Source organism: Protopterus annectens, chromosome 3.part1 (assembly GCF_019279795.1).
Source record: "Protopterus annectens isolate FY-2018-M chromosome 3.part1, PAN1.0, whole genome shotgun sequence".
NCBI classification, from domain to species: domain Eukaryota; kingdom Metazoa; phylum Chordata; order Ceratodontiformes; family Protopteridae; genus Protopterus; species Protopterus annectens.
The window spans coordinates 768595875-768608800 of NC_056732.1; the positions used below are offsets into that span (position 1 = coordinate 768595875).

Consider the following 12926-nt stretch of genomic DNA (forward strand, 5'->3'; position numbering starts at 1 on the left):
TGAAACCCTTTAGCTGTTCCAGGTCCCACAGAAGTAAAAACAATCGTGATCTGATTTCCTGAGCTCAGCGGGAGCGTTTCTCCTAAAAATACAATGGTTTTAGAGTGAATCACTTTTTTCATTTTATAGTAGATATACAAACACAAGTCAATTTGTTATAAAATATAACATAATATTTGTTATAAACAAATGTAAATAAATAATAATTTAAAATTTAATTGCCAGAACTATATCTTGTGGGCAAACACATGTACATATGCTTAACCCACCAACATTAAAAACTGGTTAGATGGCATTCTTTTTTCTGTTCATATGAACTCTATGGTTTATGCTTTATTGCCAGCAATAAAGGGAGTTAATATAAGCTACCTTTAATATTAATTCTGGAGCAACCTCAGCTAATCCAAAAGGTAATGTACTTAAGCTAAGCATCACTTATATATACATCAGTGTAACCAGACCCCTGCTGAGAAGGTTCAAATGCAGACCAGCTACTGGAACATGAAGTAATGCATGCCACTTTATTTATTTTATAGCTTGGGAATTTACTGGTGACATCCTTCTTGGCTGATGTTTGCGTTCTGTAGAACTTACATGATCACAATGCTTCATTTAAAATAGTATGAACAGAAACTCAAAAACTCCCTGCAGTGGTAAAGCATGGAAGGAAAATAATTGTGCATTCTACAGAACATGGTTCTAAAATACACTTTTTTTAAACTCATGACATACAGTTGCATTATATAGAAACAAAGCAGAAAAGGCAGCAACTATACCTGAATGAGATCCACTCAGTGAAGATAAGAGAGAAGCCTGCTGAGTTGGGCCATCATAAACATCAACCACATCACGTAGGGCAGTCTGGAAAAATACAAATTGGCCAAAAACCACTGCAGAGAGGATGATGCATATGGGACAGAAAGGTAGACAGAAGAAAAGGAAAAACATATGAGAAAAGTTAGGCTTGTCTGATGAATGACTGGTCTTCTAAATATAACAACTGTCTGAAAGAATAAATGAATAATTATAGGTGAACAGATGCCAAAACCAAGCATAAATATACACACATGCAAGCGTGTATGCATGTTGCATATGCATCTAAATATGTACATCTATCTATCTATCTATCTATCTATCTATCTATCTATCTATCTATCTATCTATCTATCTGTCTGTCTGTCTGTTTGTCTGTCTGTCTATCTATCTATCTGTCTATCTATCTGTCTATAAGCAGCATTTAGTAGCTACCTGGACAAGGACTGTGAAATTGTGGTGAAACTATACATTAGGTTACTAGCTGTAGATATTTTTATTTATTTTGACCTCAAACATCATGTAGACTATGTGTATCATCTTCTCTGATGCAAACAATCACCATCATTCACATTAAAAGGAAAATAAAAAGTCAGACACTACATGACAAATACAAATTCACATCCTGCGAAAACAATTTCTGTGACCTAAATCAAAGTCCTAAAATGAAATAAAAATAGAGCAAAAATAAAAAAAAATAAACAAACAAATGAAAGAAAACCACAAACAGCACTAGCCAATCAGAAAAAAAAAGACCTTGGCTGGATTCAGATCCATACAATGACATGTACAAAGCTATGAACACATTGTGCTACCTTGTTGGTATTCATTAAGTACCTTTATATGGTGCGGCTTGGTCCTCCAGCATCATGAAGGGCTGGCCCTTCTTTTATGCTGAACTCCACTGAGGCATTCAAGGTGAGAGGCATGTGTTAATTAGCCATGCACTATCTGTCCCCAAACTACTTCCAGGAAGGTATCTACACGGCTCAGTCATTCAAGAAAGTACTAGATCCTACAGATCATCAAGGCCAACCACATCATGTTATGTACTGAATGTGACCAAAAGGCCTTGTTCAACTGCTGAACACAAACGTGTTGTTGATGGTGGTGGTAGGGAATCACTGGAAACCAAGACTTAATTTTAAAGTGCTATTACAGCAACGACAATGAAACAGGGACAGGGGTGGAGAGATAGACTAGAGACCTGGGAATCATTTCTGAAATGCCATATCTGCAGCGACATTACTACCGGTACCAGCGTTGAGGAATCCAGTAGACCACCAGGGAGAAAACTGAAGTACCATAATGGCAGATAAATCCTAAAAGTGATAAGGGGGTGGGAGGAATCAATGAACACCAGAGATTATTGTGTTAAGCTCTGTACCAATGCCTCTGTTACAATAGGGATCAGGGGCTCGGGTGGGGTACACTGGATGCCTAGGAATGCATTATGTGCCATAATGGCACCAATGTAACAATGGTGGATCAAGATGGTGGGGGAGATATACTAGACACCAGGGAATGCATTAAGTGTTGTGAAGGCACCAGCATTACAATGGGATGCAAGGGTGTGGCAGGAATACCTCTCAGAGTAAGAAATCTGGACAAAGCCATAAATAAAGGGGGGACAAAGACCAAAAATAATGACTATGTTTAAATATTACTGCTCCAGACTGAAAAAGTATATCAGTTTTGCATTAGCAAGAATTTCCTGAAGGGTAGGAATCCTGAAACTGAAATATCTGGCATTATTTTCTGACTTAAATGTTCAATGACATGCCAATGACTTGATAGAAAATCACACTTTTATGAAAAATAGGCCAAAAATATAAGCCAAAAATCTGGATATTCTGCGAAAATCTGTACAGTTGAGAGATAAAGTGGTGGACAATATCCTAGACACTAGGAATTACGCTATAAAGTGCTCTAAGTCTCAGACCACCATTATGGGGTTGGAGGGGGAACCACTGGACACATTCTAAAATAGGGACAGGGACTGTAGAGTGTGTGTGTGTGTGTGTGTGTGTGTGTGTGTGTGTGTGTGTGTGTGTGTGTGTGTGTGTGTGACTGGAGGGGGATTTCACAACTTACAGGAGCAGCAGGTTACTACTGTGGCTTGCAGATCAGCCATGATCTGTATGTCACGATAGTAACTGCAATTCAGAAAACATGCAAATTTGCTGATAATGAGGTCTTACATTGCTGTGTCTAGCATGTTCCTGAATCATGAATGATGCATCAAGCTGGAAGGGCCTTTCTATCATGAGTCTTACAGGCTGTGGTAGGACCTTTACTGAAGGCCCTGGTTTATTGGCAAACTAACTAGGTATCAAAGGGTCTATCTTTCTTTGATACCTAATGTGACAGTCTAAATAATTTAGTGAAGCTAAAGTAGGTAAAAATATAATTAAACAATAAAACCAACACATATTATCTTCATTCTCATGCTAATTCTAAAATAAGACCACAAGCTTAATTAACATAATATATAAAGAAATACATAAACAATTAAAGAAACAAACTCATTTTGGCACTAGAATAGAACAATCTCCCATAAGATAGTTTATTGACAAGAGATGAATTAAACAATACAGATCCATGATCAATACTCAGCTGCCACAAGCAATGTAAGAATTGCATCCTTCTGTCAAGAACAGGAAAAAACCTTAATGTCCTGACTTGTAATCTTGATGTTTTATATATGTGATATAACTGATCCAAGCATATTTGTTGGTGCACATATATATTTATATATATATATCTCCCTTTCATTCTCACTCTATATATATATATATATATATATATATATATATATATATATATATATATATATATAGCTATAGATATAGATATAACTACTGAGATATATATATATATATATATATATATATATATATATATATATATATATATATATATATATGGTTTTGGTATGGTTTTCCAGAGTGGTCATGATATAAGCCCTACCCCAAAAATAAGCCCCAGTTAAGATCGTCAACAACACATGATGGACGTGTTGAATTATAAAATAATAATATTATTGACACCTGTTGACTGAGGATATCATACTCTGCTCACCATTTTCGGACCATTCGGACACCCAACTTCTTCTCTTTGCAGAAAGTCATAAGATTCTTTCCCCGGGAGTCCTCCAATATTCTTACTGTAACCATAATCCTCCCTCACACTTGACATTTGTGATCCTTGGCCAATAAACCCTGGCAAGTGTACTGTGATTGGTTAAAGTACAGACAATGCACGTAAAACTTACACATTTGATAATGAATGGGTGTGGTTATGTCTTCTTAACTGTTGCCAGTTTTGTTGCCATTCCTGTCTCGTAAGTCTTCAGTTAGCCGCCCCCCCCCCCCAGACAAGATGAGTGCAAAAAGAAAAAGCTATTCGATCGAGTACAAATTTATTTATTTATTTATTTATATTTATTGCAGTTGGTTTACCAGGATAGTCCATTGGGCCTTAAAGAATCCATTTTCAATAGAGTCCTGGGGAGAAAAGCTCCAAAACAAAATAAACATTCAACATTAGACAGTGACAATCTAGGTACAGAAAGTATTAATACTATGTAGGCACAATGAAAGTAAAAACTAATCCAATATAGAATAGCAGTCATAACAGCTAATACATTGAGAAGTAACATGATAGTAATACAACAATTGTAGACATTAGTACAGTTTAGAGAACAAACATAGTAGCTAAATAAAATAGAATATGGTATTGAAGGATATTAAGTTGAGTTAGTTATGTGGGGTGGGAGCAAGAGCATTCCCACTGTGATGTTAGATGCAAGAAAAGAGACTTTTTGAAGGTAGAGTGGTTAGAGGTGGTGCGGATGAGTGGAGGTAGGGAGTTCCAGAGGCGTGCGAGGCTGAAGGAAAGAAGGTTTTTGCCTGGGGGATGAGTAGGTTTGTGCACTTCCAGTAGATTTTGATTATTTGACCTTAGAACTCTGTTAGGTAGGTGCATTTTAAAGGCAGAGGAAAGGGAGGGACAGAGGGAGGGGTTTAGAATAAGCTTATGGGCTAGAGTTAGTTGAGTGTAAGTTAATTGATTGGGAAGTTCTAGCCATTTTAGTTTATGGAGGGAGAAACAGTGGTGAGTGGAGGACTTATGGCTGGTGGTGAATCTTGCAATTTTGTTATCGCAGGAGGTAAGCTGTTTTTTTAGTGAGGACTGAAGATTAGTTAGTAGTGGGGTGCCATAGAGAAGGGAGGGGATAAGGAAGGAAGTAGAGAGAGTGATTTTAGTGACAGATATGAAGTAAGGAATCATGGAGGACTCTGGGGAAAAAAAATCTAATGGCTTTCTGCAAAGAAAATAAACTGGATCTCCGAATGGTCCAAAAATGGCAAGCAGAATACAATAACCTCAGTCAACAGGTAGACGAGGGAAATGCTAAGAAGTGCAAGTGTGGATCAAGTTGGCAACCGTTTTTTCCTGAGCTGGAAGACATCATCTGCAAATGGATTGCTAACAGGAGAGCAAAGATTTTGGTTGTGTGCAAGGCTGATATTCAAGCATTTGCCCTTGCAGTGGCATCATAGTTAGAAATATCCCCAAAAAATTCAAAGCATCACAACATTGGCTGGATGGCTTCCTTCAGCAATATGAACTGTTTATAAGATGATCAACAACACTGTTCAAGCTGGAAGATACTGACGTTATTAAACGTGCACTTGCATTCAAGTCCTTTGTTGATGGCATCGACTTTTCTAAATACCAGCTCTCCAATATGATTGTTATGGATGAAACTGCAGTGTTTATGGGCCAAGGATCTCAAACTACAATTGATCAGAGGGGTGCCTCATCAATCTACATTCCCTCCACTGGTTATGAAAGTGCACATGTTACCTGTATTTTGTCAATTCATCAAGAAGGAAAGAAAAACCCACCTCTAATTATTAGTAAGGGCAAGAAAGATAAGAGTGAACATGTTTCAGGCATTTACATTCTTGAAACTGAAAAAGCCTGGTGCACACAAGCAGTTATAAGAAAGTTGGTCGATGTAATGCTGCCACTTGTTTTGCGAGGTGGTGAAAGTGGTCTGCTAGTCTGGGATTCAGCCAGCACTCACTGCGCTAAGGACATGAAGAACTCCTTGCACAGAGAAGAATAGATCAAATAATGATTCCCACAGGAATGACTGCCTACCTGCAGGCTCTTAATATTGCAATAAACATGCCATTCATGGACCATTTGCACATGGAACTCAATGACTACACTGAAAATAGAATGGAGAGAAATCAGAGTGGAAACTTTGTGAAAACTAGCCTGCAAGAGGTCATGACTTGGGTGAAGAATTTATGGGATAAAATCACTGACAGCCATGTTGCCAATGCACTACGAGCAGGCTACATGGACAAGCAGTGCTCATTTAAGGAGCGCTCTATTGCTAAACATGACAGATTGGGGCCAATGGTTCTACAGGATATGGAGTCGCAAGAAATTCAGGCTGTAATTTAGAGGTTGGAGACTTATGACAATGTTCCAACAGAATGGATTGCTTCTGCTTTCAACTGCCAGCAAGCTCTTGTCAGCTTTTTGACTTTGTTTATTGTATTAAGGCCACTAGTTCCCAGACTTTATTTTTATGACTTTCCATCATTCATCTCTTACAGTTTGAGTAATGAATAAAGAAAGCATCACCACTCAAAAAGTGGGAGTTATTCACCTGTTTTATTCCCCTTCTCCAATACACATATATTGAGATTTTACTGCACTTTCTGTTAAGCATGAAATATTGCACTGCAAAAGCCAAGGTGTAGATATTCTGAAGTTGAAATATTTGTTGTACTGTTTATGTAGAATTCTCACACAACTGTTAACGCATTACCTAGAAATGTTGTCCAATAATGGAAAAGTACCAAATAAATGTCAATTTGTGTACATGAATAAATGTCAGTTTGTGTACATGAATAAATGTCGATTTGTGTACATGAATAAATGAATAAATCTAGATTGTTGAATGAGTTGGGGTAAATAAGTCACCCCCTGATAATAATCCCTAATGCGTATTTCGGCGGGGGAAAAAGTATAAGACCCAGTCTTATTTGCAGGGAAATACGGTATATATATATATATATATATATATATATATATATATATATATATATATATATGTATGTATATACATATATATATATATATATATATACACATATATATGCTATACAGAAATCTCCATTCAAAACACTCGAAGTTTCAAAACTTTGATGTTATGGTCTTGACCATTTGCTTTGGAACTTCCAGCTTGAGAAGGGAGTCCATCCATCCATATATATATATATATATATATATATATATATATATATATATATAATTATGTGTGTGTGTGTGTGTGTGTGTATGTGTGTGTGTGTATGTGTGTGTGTGTGTGTGTGTGTGTGTGTGTGTGTGTGTGTGTGTGTGTGTGTGTGTGTGTGTGTGTGTGTGGGTCTACTTCTAAATTTCAGAGTTTCCAAACTTTGAATTTCTTATGCCCAAGACCATAACACTGACGTTTTGAAACTTCATACCATTTAAATGCAGATTGCCATACAGCATGGAACAGTATAGTTACCATTTTCCTTGCTGTACTGCGATCTTGGAGTTGGTATATTTAATTAGCAGGGGTTTCAGGGAGGCATTCCCCCTTGCAAAAATGTAAAAAAACATTTTTGGGGTTTTTATTTTTTTTAATTTACATTTTGAAGTTTCAAAACTTCAATCTGATGGTCTCAGCCATAAGAAATTTGAGGTTTTGAAACTTCGAAATTTAGAAGTAGACCCATATATATATGTATACATATATATATATATATATATATATATATATATATATATATATATATATTTATATGTATCGATGGATAGAATTACATCATCATTTGATAGAAAATAAAGATTGACGAACATGGAAGGTGCGACTGTCATTTCTGTATAAATGGGAGCTGTTGTAATTATGCAATTTGCTTGCCAGGTGTACGTGTGAAATATAAAAGATCATAAAGGGCAAATAATCATGGGGACCAAAAGATGCCCACTTGAGTTCTGTGGAAGCATCTGTGGATTTAGTTTCATGTAGAACTTTGCTGCAGAGCGCTATTCATATCCTCCGTGCTTTGCATACTAGTAATGTTGGCATAGTTATAACTCTGGATAACCTTAATCTGTCAGCATGGTGTTGGAAAAATGCTGAATTTTATGGTAAGACATTACGTAATTCTATCTTAAGTGTTATGATGGTAGTGTTTTCAACTCTGAAGAACCTTATAGATTTGAGTAGTGCAACCATTTGTTTTATAGCTAGAACTTTCCTTTTAACGGATTGGTGTGATGGCAAAAAACTACGGGCACTCATAAAATCGTCTAAGGCCAGCTTCGAGAGACAAATTGGACAGGACACTAAGGATAATCACAAGGCTTTCTTTAGTTATGTTAAGAACCTGGGTGGGAATTCCCAGATATGCTCAGAATTAGTCCAAAATGACAAAAAAAACACCGAACACACAGACATTGCCAACATCCTAGCTGTCAGGTTCAGTGCAAACTTCTCTCCCCCTCCCCACCAAAAGGGCAAATATCTATCCCAGCAGAGTGCTGCCCCCCTGACATCTCAGATGCTCAGGTAAGAGCCGCCCTCTCCAAAGCAAAAAACACAGCATCAATGGGACCAGACGGTGTCCCGGGCTGCATCCCACATGAACACCAAGAAGAGCTAAACCCAAACATAAAACTACTGTTCAATCTCAGCCTTACCACAGGATATGTACCCAAAGAGTGGCGTACAGCAACAGTGGTCCCTCTCCACAAAGGTGGTGCCTCAACGGATCCTGGAAACTATTGCCCCATAAGTCTGACTAGCTTGGTCTGCAAAGCTATGGAAAGGATCATCATGGACCTCATAAATAAAGATATTGGGGACCTACAGACACTGGATCCTACCTAGTTCGGCTTTGTTAAGGACAGATCCTGCCTCTTAAACCTGGTCAATTTCTTTGAAACAGTCACCAAGGCCATTGACGAGTGGAAGGTGGTCCACACAGCCTACCTGGACCTCGCAAAAGCCTTCGATACAATACCCCACTCGGGCATTATAGATAAGCTCACCAGCTTAAATATAAACCCCTATGTCACTAGATGGGTTGCAAACTGGCTCAAGGACAGAACCCACATGGTTAGAATTGCTGGAGCTATGTCAGACTCCAACAAAGTTACAAGTGGCGTCCCACAAGGCTCAGTCCTGGGACCTCTCTTGTTCGGTATATATTTCTCAGAGGTACAGGCCAACACGGAAGGACTGTGGCTGACCATTGACTGCAAACTGGGTGCCATAATTGACTCTCCAGCTAACACAAGCATCCTCCAAAAGGGCCTCATAGAAACAGACAACTGGTGCCAGAGCCATGGCCTCAAGCTAAACACCAAAAAGTGTGTACTCATCCCCTTTGGCAAAAACAAAGTGCCCACAAATTACCACATAGGTGGTAATCCATTAAGTACGGAAGAAGTAATTAGGGACCTGGGGACCGAAGTTGATAGCAATCTCTCATTTGACAACCACATGGCCAAAGTGGTTAGAAAAACATTTTATATAGCCCACCTAATCATGAAGGGATTCACATCTAGATCAGGGGAGGTCATCGTGCCTCTTTACTCATCCCTCATCAGGCCCACAATTGAGTACAATGCCCCTTTTGGGATGTACCATACCAGACACCTGCAGCAACTGGAATGACCCCAAAAGTACTTCACCAAGAGGATCAAAGGGCTCAAACAGATGCCATATGCTGCCTGGTTAAAGAAACTTCAGCTCTGCTCAGTGGCATACCACCTGCTCAGAGCCGATCTGTGCCTGACGTATAAAGCCATGTCCAACCCGGAATTAATGGACATGCTGCACCTCAGAAAATCCAAATCTCATCGAGCTACACGCTCGAGAGACTTGAACCTCAGCACTGAAATAAATAGGACATGCTGGAGGGACAGATTCATAACCCAGAGGCTCCCTTCACTCTGGAATAAAATGCCAGTCCAGGTTAGGGAGAGTCCCTCATTGACTCTCTTCAAGAGGAATCTTGATGAGTGGATGGGAGATTGTAGGTTTACCCTGGGTATCACTTCTGTGTCACTATTAGACAGAGGCACAGTATACTAACCTCAAAAAAGGGCATAGCAAAATTAATTTAAAATGGGTGGCGAAAGCCAAACACACTCTGGCTAGGCTTATAAATTCCCTAGGGCAGATAGCCTAGTATGAACCTATGAACCTAATACTGTAGAGGCATTAAGTACCTCTGTTGTATGCCTTAAAACTTCTTTCAACACTCATACTGTGTTATGGCAATGCTTGTTTAATTTACTCTCATCATCCAGTTGATTTCTTACATTTGTTATCTTTTGTGCAATTTCAAACTTGTTGCTGTAAATACATTGGCAAAGAATTTTTGTAGTGCTACCAGCAAATGCTGCTTCTTTGGTACAAAGTTCAGAATTTCAGCTTCTCTAATTTGTATGGCACATCAGTTAAGTTTCAGCTAAGTGTAAACAAGTCATTGCTTTGTCTGTTTTACAAAAGAAAAATAAACAAAATAAAAATTACGAATGAGAGTATCAAGTGTATGATATGTCCCAAGCAATGTGATGTGAAATTGGCGAAGAAAGATTCTGATGTTGGCGTATTTCTAAGACGACTAAATACTTGAGAAGCCATGAAAATTTTTCACTCATTCTACAACCAAATACAGATTTGGTACTCTTGTCTTTTAGTTTCTTGGAATGTATTCACCTTGAGTAAGTTGTGATTGCCTTGGACCCAGAAGAAAGCAGGGCATGGCATAGGTGCCTCCAATGTTTACTTGGGCTCGGTGTCACAGGTTTGTTTTGAGTGATTAATGTGCTTGTCAGGGAGAAAATCCTTGTGGATGACTTTCGGCTAAGGCTTTTGAGTGGAATTTCACTTTGTATTGAAAAGCGCAGGTCAGTGCTTTGAGAGAAATAAATTATGACTTTTAAGCTTTGAGAGAAATAAATTAAGACTTTTAAACATTTGTTCTTCCACAGATGTCTTATCCTTTGTGAAAATTGTTGAGATACTACAACTTATCTATCATTCCTTGATGCTGGGGAGAGTTATGTTCTATGGAATGCATATGTACACTTCTGTTGGTGTGGAAATGTTATTTTCCTTGAAGTGCCTCTCTTTCAGTTGCTTTCTGTAATGCAAGTGCGCTATATGAGTTGGGGGGGGGCGGTACTTAAATTTACATTTTTATGATGTAGTGATTCTAGATATATACAGATTCTGACACTGTGTGCAGTTTTTTTCCAGACGTGGTTTCAGGTTGTCATAATGGACGTGTCTTCCATGTCTTCCATATGTTTTTTTATTTATTTTTTTGCTTGTTTACTATGGCATTTCTGTTTACATTATTTTGTGCTTCAAGCTTTTGAGATGTTGACTATACATGCATGTGAAGTTTCAGTTTTGATGTTTTTCACTAATGATGCATTGAGCATATTCAGATTTCACCCTAAATCTATTTGTGTGTGTGTGTATATATATATATATATATATATATATATATATATATATATATATATATATATATATGAAATTGATATAAAAATATATCAATTATACACAGATATATATTTATATATATATATATATATATATATATATATATATATATATGTATAGCTATAGATATATCCTTTATCTTTCTATTTATATAATCTATCTATCTACTCTTGTCAAACATAGACTATGCATCTGAAATACATCTATTACAAACTTTAGTGGACAGGTACAGACAGGCACTGATAAATTACCTCAAGGTTTCCCAGTCTTTTCTTTTTTACACTTACACCATTTCTTCTTTTCTCAGTAGTTTGTGCATTGACTTGGATAAACTGCACAGACTGTACATTTTAATTAGTCTTTACTAATTCGTACAAGCATTTCTTTTACCTTAAAACAAAGTGTGTTTCTGTTTGATTAATGTGGGATGACAGTCTACAGAGCCTGAAATACTTTACCTAATGAAACTTACATTTCAGCAAAAGCCTTTTCATTATCTTAAAAGAATTACAATTGAATCAGTCATACATTAATAAAACAGAGTTTTTAAATTGCCTATTTTGTGCAAGTGTGATCAAAATGGATGCCAGCAGTCTACGATTTCCAGTAAAGAAGCATATCATTCTAACCATTTATTTTGAGAAATAATCTGCCCGCATCTTCCTCTCATTTCATATAACTGTTTTAATTACTATGTGATATCACATTTCCCAAAAGAGAGTTCAGATTTCTTTTGAAATTTTTGTGAAGAAAAAAAATCATTATACTAGTTCATTTTTTGGCTTTTTTTAGGAAAGGCAAGCCAAAATGTCACTGCGTGCTGCTGTAAATATTTGATGTAGTATGCATTTGCATTTATGCCCCAAGTGCGCCACTATTAATACACGTTTACATACATGTTTGAAGCCAATGAAGTGTACTTACTGATTTAGTAATATTTCCCAAGTTATCTCAGTTAACTCAGTTAATCCTTGCTGTCTCAATCACAAGCCAGTACTTCTGGTAGTGAGAAGGTTGTCTGCACAAACACTACGTACATAACACCTCTAACACCACCCACATCTGTACAACACACTCCTACATATGCGGGGGTTATCAACAAAAAGATGCCTAAACAAGAGACCTCAGAAACAAAAAGACATACGCACATCACAACCCACAGCAGCAAACATCACACATAGTACACACGTCAGTGTCTCACAGCCTCTAAGGCACAGTCACAAACCCAACATACTAGCCACAGGAGACTCTATTGTGAGACACACAGATGTGCCCCTCACCAGGCTAGACAAGGAGAAAGTCATGGTAAAATTGCTTGGCAGGTGCTAGAATCCACCATATGATGCACGCACTAAAGTATCTTAACAACAGGTACTGTTTTGTCTCTGTCAAAGTCCATGTTGGTGCGAATGACTTGAGATGTACCTCTCTGGACTATATAAAGAGGGACATGATTGAGCTTGTCCCAAACAGGTATGCCCCTAGCCTTAAGCTGCATCCTACCATCACCTAGAATGCTACCACAATACAA

At 37.7% G+C, this 12926-nt stretch overlaps 1 protein-coding gene across 1 annotated transcript in view; it reads right to left on the reverse strand.

The window, feature by feature from the left end:
- The window catches only part of LOC122797720 (CUB and sushi domain-containing protein 3), a 5249173-nt gene that overhangs the window by 1488215 nt on the left and 3748032 nt on the right, over positions 1–12926 (reverse strand). Inside the window, exons 32-33 of the mRNA XM_044066251.1 lie at positions 777–890; positions 1–82 (exon numbers count right to left, since the gene is read on the reverse strand). The exon at positions 1–82 is cut by the window's left edge and continues 14 nt beyond it. Of these exons, the coding sequence (XP_043922186.1) occupies positions 1–82; positions 777–890 (196 nt within the window). The remainder of the gene's footprint in view (positions 83–776; positions 891–12926) is intronic.